Source organism: Calidris pugnax, unplaced genomic scaffold, assembly GCF_001431845.1.
Source record: "Calidris pugnax isolate Ruff unplaced genomic scaffold, ASM143184v1 scaffold34, whole genome shotgun sequence".
Lineage (NCBI taxonomy): Eukaryota > Metazoa > Chordata > Aves > Charadriiformes > Scolopacidae > Calidris > Calidris pugnax.
The window spans coordinates 2,258,942-2,266,212 of record NW_015090771.1 but is presented as its reverse complement, the minus strand read 5'-3'; the positions used below and the strand labels follow the sequence as shown (position 1 = coordinate 2,266,212).

The following is a 7,271-nucleotide window of genomic DNA, read 5'->3' as shown; positions in this document are numbered from 1 at the left end:
GTTACAAAACTTCCACGTGCAGCCGGAAACAGACAGGGGGGGGGGGGGAAAGAATATCTTAATTACTGCAATAAGTAGGCTGATTGCGAGGTCAATTTTTCCATCAAGTTTTCCTGAGAGTTGATAGAGAGGGAGATGAGCAAACATACTGCACTGCATTCTTGTAGTTGTTAAGTTTTGTGATAAATTGCCCTCAGCTGCCTTGAATCGTTAAGGCACAGAGCACAGGAGTATTATGAGATTGTGTTTTGATAGCCTTTAACTCTAGAGCTCTGCTCAGGTTTCTTCCACAGAAGTCAGAGAAATGGCTGTGAGAAGGAGGGATACCAAAATTTCCCAGACCAGTGGGTCCTGAGGAGAAGAGACCAATTCTGTGCTGGCTTGTTAGGTAGCCCAGGTAAGAGGCTCACTCTGGGGACTATATTCCCATCCCATGGCACAGCAAGTATCTATAGAGAAGAATAAAGAAAACCTTTCCATTACTAATTGAGCAGACACAGTCAAGGCTAGTTGCAACTTGTCAAATTAAAAAAGAAAAAAAGCCAGTTTTCATTTAAAGAAAAAAACCACACTCTCCATCTAGCTCTAGGTCTGCAGATCCCAGAATCTCTCCCTGCTGAGGCACCTTGTGAGAGTCACTTCCTTGCCCTGTGCTGGTGTCCCACAACATCCTCTCAGCTGCATGATGGCAACTATCTCTGACTTTAATGTGAAGCAGCTGTGATTTTCACCAAAGCCACTTTACACAACACAAAGAAGAGCCAGGTGAGGGGTCCTGTTCCTTGTTTTGCTCCTCTGTTCCTGGCTGCATTACTCCCCACTACCTGGGCTCCCTCACTTCTCATAAATGTTCCCTTTAAAAGTATCCCCAGCTACAGTATGGAAGTTAGCGATGTATACCGTATTCTAAAGAAAGATTTGGCTCTGTTCAAAAACCTTCCTGACCTCATGGCCGAAGAAGAACAAAATAATGTATTAACAAAAACACAGCTCACTGCCAAAGAAAAGGAGTTCCTGTAAGGACTGAAACAATAAATCTCCTCCGTACTGAACTCCCAGAGGGAGTATGTTGTGTTTCCTCCTGTTCTTTATCAAAGTCCCCAAAATAAGCAGGAATGGGCAGTGACTAGGCACAGTCTCTACACACCTTTTTCCATGGAGTAATTAAGGCCTGCCTCAGAGTGAGAGAGCACTCCCTGCCCAGCTGTGCAAGGGAGAGCAGACAGCACCACCACCACCACCAAGCATGAAGCTCCTGGGGATTGCCTTCTTTTTCCTAGCTGTACTCTGTGTTTTCACTGTGGAAGGTAAGTTCTTTGGCTTTTTTGGGCAGACTTGTCACATTTGTGGGGTGTTTTGTGAGCAAAAGCTTAGCTGTCAGTAGCTGGATGTTTTTTTTTTTCTTTTTTTTTTAGTGCAGTGATTGAAAGACTGTGTGTTGGAGGAGAAGAAGGTACAAACTGGTAGTTGAGTTATATGTGTTCTGTGAAAAACTTTCCTGCCATTGTATTTTTGTGACAGCTCTCTTTCTAGGTGTCATGAAGCTCCTCAATCTGAGAGGAGTTAAAAGCAGAGGTATATTTACAAAGGTTTTCTGTTCTGGTTTTCTTCTTTGAAATAAAGCGTCTTTTGTAGAGATGGCTTTAAGGGGGAATTGAAATGTCTGTCAGATTTTGCAAATAATGCTCTTGCAAATCAAATCTATCCTGATGGATTTCCTTGGCACTATGCCAACAGTAAGTTTGGCCAAGGGTATCTCCTAGAAATTATCTTAGTTTTGCCCCCAAAGATATAGGTGCTTACAGCATTTATTGAGTGTCAAACAATGAGGGATGCAAGCCTAGGGGCAATATTGGTTACTGAGTGCAATATCTTTTAAAAGTGATTCTCGAATGCACAGATTTAATCAAACTTTGTGGTGTTCATACGGTCACTGAACTGCTGTTTTCATTATTCTTTAGCTTGAAAGATCATGCTTTTACGGTGGAATTAATTAGTAAAACCTGAAAGGGTGAGAAAAACTGTAACAAGGGCCAGAGTCTATCATCACCTTTATCAAAAGATACATTTGAAGTCAAATCTGCTTTCTATCTGTACTTTCATTTGCTCACCCTCTCTGTGAATACTCATAACTAAAGTTTCCACAAATGCCTATAGATTTCCTGTAAGGGATTTTGTGCATCACAAGTTTAAAAAATGATAATACTAGATTACTGATCTAAAAAAAGTTAATCAACTCTTGCTCAGATTATGTGTTAAAATCTGGAAATGTCTTTTGTGGTGTAGCTTATGCTATTGTTTGGGCTCACTGCTGTTAGAAAAAAAATTCAATAAAGGAGATTAAAAATAAGACTGTGCCACAAAAAGAACTGCTTTTAAAACTATGTTAAGTAAGTACAAGCCCTGAAAATCTGTGTTGAGGTACTATTTATTCTCTGTCTGCTACTCCTAGTAAAAATAGCCTTCCTGTCATTGTTAAACCTTTAATTTCACAACTTCTGAAAAGCAAAGTGGAGTTGGATCAAAAGGACCATATTTAACACAACGGTCCATAAAGCTTATCAGAAAGCAACATGCAAACATGAGAGGAATTCTATCAATTTTATACAATCCTTTCTTTAAAAAGGATTTTGCCTCCTCTGTGTGATATGAACAGGGCAGAACTGATGACAGTGAATAAGCAAATTTCTTATAGGATATGTTTGCTCTGAACAATTTTGGTTCTGTAAAAGTATTTTTTTTAGATGCTTTATTGCAAGGTAGACATGGTAGTGAAATTCTTTTGGGAAAATTTGGAGTATCTCTCTACCTTGTGAAAGTAGAACATAATCTGGTCAAGCTTCTTTCAGGCTAACCCATGCTTCATTTGTTTAGACAGAAGCAATTTTATTGTCCATTATATAAGGTTGGACCAAAGTGTTTGGATTTTCACTGTTTGTTATTGCTAAAGTGGCCTGGACATCTGGGCTGTAATGGCAGGATCCTATAATCTGAAGAGAGGAATAGATGGTAAGGAGGCTGATGCCTGTCTCCCTTTTTTGAGCATTGGAGACAGCGGCAAGACATTTCTCCAGTTGCTTAGAAACACTTTTCATATTTTAAAATTACACTCAGTAAAATTTAGAGAAGGTCAAATCACACCCCAGCATTTTAATACTCCCTCCTCCAGGTTTTGGGGTAGTTTGTCTTCAAAGCTTACCAAGACAAGTAACGTGTGGGCTGGCAGCCTCTTCACATAATACACACAAGCTGCTTGTCTTTGTATCTTTTGTAAATCATGCAGAAGTGGACAAGGATGTTTTCATTGTGGTTAGTCAAGAACGTACTAAGTCTCCTATGGGGCTTCCAAATTTCATGCCTTGCCTTCAGCCTGTATGCTGGCTGTGCTTTCTTGGTAAATTTCTAATTCATCATGGGATCTTGCATCCTCAGAAGTGCCTAATGTTTTGATGGGATCTACCCTCAGTCAGAAAATTACTAGAGGCTCAGTTATGTACAGATATGGAGGCCAATAGGCTCCTGACAACTTCTCCCTTCTCTCGAGGCTTTTCTTAAATCTTCGAGAGCTAAATAACATGCTTAAAGCAGGAGTTCCTTCATGTTCATCTCAAGGAGTTCAGTCCTCCTGGCATATTGCCCTTTGTTCTCGCCTGGTCCAAAACATATTTCAATGCTTTCTGGGTTGTTTCGTAGCATTTCCAGCTTTAAACAACAGACAGCACTGGGATGGGTCAAAGAATATATTGCCAAAAGACAGTAATCAAGTATAAATGCTCGAGTCTGCATTAAGATGTAATTACTTTTTAAATGTGTAAAGGTGAAGTTTGTTCTTCTAAAATAGGAGAGGAATTGCCGTGTATTTATAATGTTAAGTGCTCATCTTCCTGTGCCTTGGCTTTGTAATACAACATGGCTATGGCTACATAGCATAGCAGATGTCCTCCACAAAGTGCTTGTAGCACACCACACCCTCCTTCTCACTCAGGCACCTAGGTTTCTTTCTTGCAGAAATAATAGCAGAAAAGAGGGTGTCTGTGCTCCTCTCAGCATCAGTCTGGATGCATTCAGGTTATGCACTCAAATGGGGGAGCTGGAACTTACTGCCTTGTGTTGTAGTGGTATGGTGGGTGCACATATTAACGTCTGATTAGTGACCCCTGTTGACAGCTAGCAGTACCTTTCTCCAAGAGTGCTCTTGTCAAAACTGATGGCACTACAAAGAAACAAAGATGCTTTTTCATTTTTGAAAGGTAGGAGCAAATCTTGGCATTGAGAGCCTGGCCCAGAGGCCACCGAAGCAATCTGGAACTGTTCCATTCCACTGTGGATCAGCCCTAAGCTATGTGCTTCTCACCCCCCCTCCCCATTAAGGGGATGCTGTGGAGCTTGGGACATCATCACAACCCTACAACACAGTAGATTAGTCCTGGCTCCCAGGCTGATAGCTTGAGAAAAGTTCCACTAAAACAGGGCTCCTGTAGTGACAACATACATTTGAACTCTGCTCTTGTCACTGTTAACTAGAGGAGATGGATAGCCTTTTCCTTTTCCATCTTCTCTGCTCTCAGCTCATAAGCCTTCACGTCTTTTAAAAAATTCATTTTTAAAATTAAATACTAACTAAACCATTTTAAATAGTTAAAGCTCTTGAGGATGGTGTCCCCTCGTGCTGGGCTATTATTCATGGCTGTGCTCTGGGAGAGACCAGCAAGGCACAGACTGTCACAGTTAGGTTGGTGTCTCATCTCTGAAAATTTGAGAAATGTGAATAGGCTTTAGATAACCAGCTGCTTTTTCACACCTTTAGCTTGCTTGAACCCAAGCTTTGAATGTCTTGAGACTGTTGGGGGAAAAAATGTTTTGGATGTTTCCACTGTTCCTAGCAGTTTGCAAGACTAACTTTCTCAAAAATCAAATTGTTGTGCCGGAGCTTACCACAGCCTTTAATTGAGTTTTTGTTTCTGTACAGACTTTTTCATTCATTCTTTCTGCCTTTTTTTTTTTTCCCTGCTGCCAGACTCATTTCATTCATTAGAGCTTTCTCAGTGGGCCAGTTTTGCCTAGTGGATTTTAAAGGTGTATTTATTACTGGACAGAAGAAGATTGCTTCTTCTAGCCCTAAACCCAAATGCAAGTTTACTGCATTTACTGAGGATAGAAGCAGATGGCTTGATACCTGCTTGATAAGGAGATTATGATTTGCAGCCAAAATAAATAGAAACTGAATTTGAAGGGCAAGTTGCCTGCAGCATTCGGCTCCAAAACTGAGAATACATAATGGCATATAACATGCCCAACAAATGGTTGTCTCTTCTGAACATTTACCAGAATGTTTTCTCTTTTATTTAGCCATCTCTTTTATCTGGATGAAAGCGTACAGTTCATGTTAAACTTTACTCCTTTATAAATTAGGAAAAACATCTGCTGAGGCTTATGTTTTGGTTTGGGTTTGTGTTGGTTTTTTTTTGTTTTTTTTTTCTAAATATGAAAGGACCTTCAATTTGGTCTCCGCTTGTTTATACATCTGAGTCCTGTGTGAAAAACCCACAAAAATAGGAATATAAAATAATCTTTAAGAAACTCTTAACCTAGGGAGGGGAGTGTTTTTAACTGGTACCATTTGGTAGCCAGGCTAATGTCACAGTCTAAAGATAAGTAAGGCTGCACAGTAACATCACATGGGAAACATATTCTTTTTACTTGTGTTCTTCATGAAAGGGTGGTGGGTGGTGGTTGTTTGTATTGTTTGCTGAGACAACTCAAGGAAGACGCTTTAATGGTTTTCTTTTGCAATTCTGTAAACAGGCTATGTTGGATTTGTGTGTGTAGCAGCTGTTATTTCCAAATACAAGTGAACAATTAAAGACCTGGCTCCCCTAGAAGACAAACATTTACTTTTGGTTTCAGCTAGCACTCTAAAAATACGTGTCCCAGATTTAAACAGAGGAATTGAAAGTCTGAGTTGCAACACGTCCTGCCATGCAAGCCACTGTTATTGTCCCAGCACCTGATCTATCAGGTAGTGATACCTTGGCATTCATCTTGTGAAAGTGGATCCTTGGATGCCCTAACAGCGGCACTCCGTATCAGCCAGACCTACCTGCAATAGGAGAAGTGGTTTGACACAATTTAATACGAAGCTATCTCCACACTGTGCCTCCTGAACCCACCTCCCCATGTGAGAAAGCTGTGCTCTAATCATCACTTGCTGCCATAAGGGCTCTAAGGGAAGAAAATCCATCAGGTCTGATTTGCTGGGGTATTGTCCCTTAACAGGAGAGGTAGAAAGGGGGTGAGAAGCCCTCTGATGCCACATGCACATGTACTAGAGGCTGGTCTGGAGGGGTCCAAATTAATTCCAAATGAATTTATTCTGAGAGTGGTGATACTCGGAAACAGGTTGCCCAGAGAATCACAGAATCACAGAATCTTAGTGGTTGGAAGGGACCTCCGAGATCATAGAGTCCAACAAGAAGTTTTGGCTGCCCCATCCCTGGAGGTGTTCAAGGCCAGGCTGGATGGGGCTTTGAGCAACCTGGTCTGGTGGGAGATGTCCCTGCCCAGGGCGGGGGGGTTGGAACTCTATGATCTTTAAGATCCCTTCCAACTCTAACCATTCTATGATTCTTTTTCTCAGCAGCCAGGCTAGACAATGGCCCTTTTCAGGCCAGACTGACTACCTAATGCTCCAAAAATTGCATTTCAAACTAGTAACAGGGCAAGGATTCGGACTGCTTCTATGTGGAAAGTGGATCCTTGCTTGACTTTGGTACAGGTGAGAATCCTAGCCAATTTATCAATGGAGTATTTTTACAAGTTTTAATCTCTTTTTTTTCCAAAGGAACTAACATGCTCCTGGGTGTTAGCTGCATATTGTAGATAGCAACACATCTCAGGTAGCTGAAGCCACAGAGCAAGTGGCACATAGTTTTGCATCACGTTTATCTGCCGTAGCCTTTCTGCCTTGTCTTATCACACCAATGAAATTATGCATTTTCCCGGGATGGGAGCACTACACCAGCCTTGGTGCCTGAAGATTTCTACAAGATACGTAATCGTTCTAAAAAGCACATTCAGTTTGGCTTAATGTCATGATTTCTCGGTGTGGTACTTGGTTTGAGTGGATATAATCAAAACTTTGGGTTAAATCAGTTAAATCCCTGATTATATTAATGAGATGTTTATGCTTCTTGCAGATTTCTTCTTTCATAATCTTTAGCAGGAGATTAATATCATATTTGGACTTGACAGGTTTGGCTATTGATGCAACA

The 7,271-nt window shown here is 40.9% G+C and overlaps 1 protein-coding gene across 4 annotated transcripts in view; it reads left to right on the top strand.

The window, feature by feature from the left end:
- The first annotated feature begins 1,124 nt into the window (after positions 1-1,124).
- Positions 1,125-7,271, top strand: part of EMCN (endomucin) — a 94,194-nt gene continuing 88,047 nt past the window's right edge. For 2 of the 4 annotated variants that reach the window (XM_014941338.1, XM_014941330.1), the window contains exon 1: positions 1,125-1,307. In XM_014941338.1, the coding sequence (XP_014796824.1) occupies positions 1,247-1,307 (61 nt within the window). In that variant the 5' untranslated portion in view covers positions 1,125-1,246. The remainder of the gene's footprint in view (positions 1,308-7,271) is intronic. The other 2 variants (XM_014941321.1, XM_014941317.1) reach the window with 2 other exon arrangements.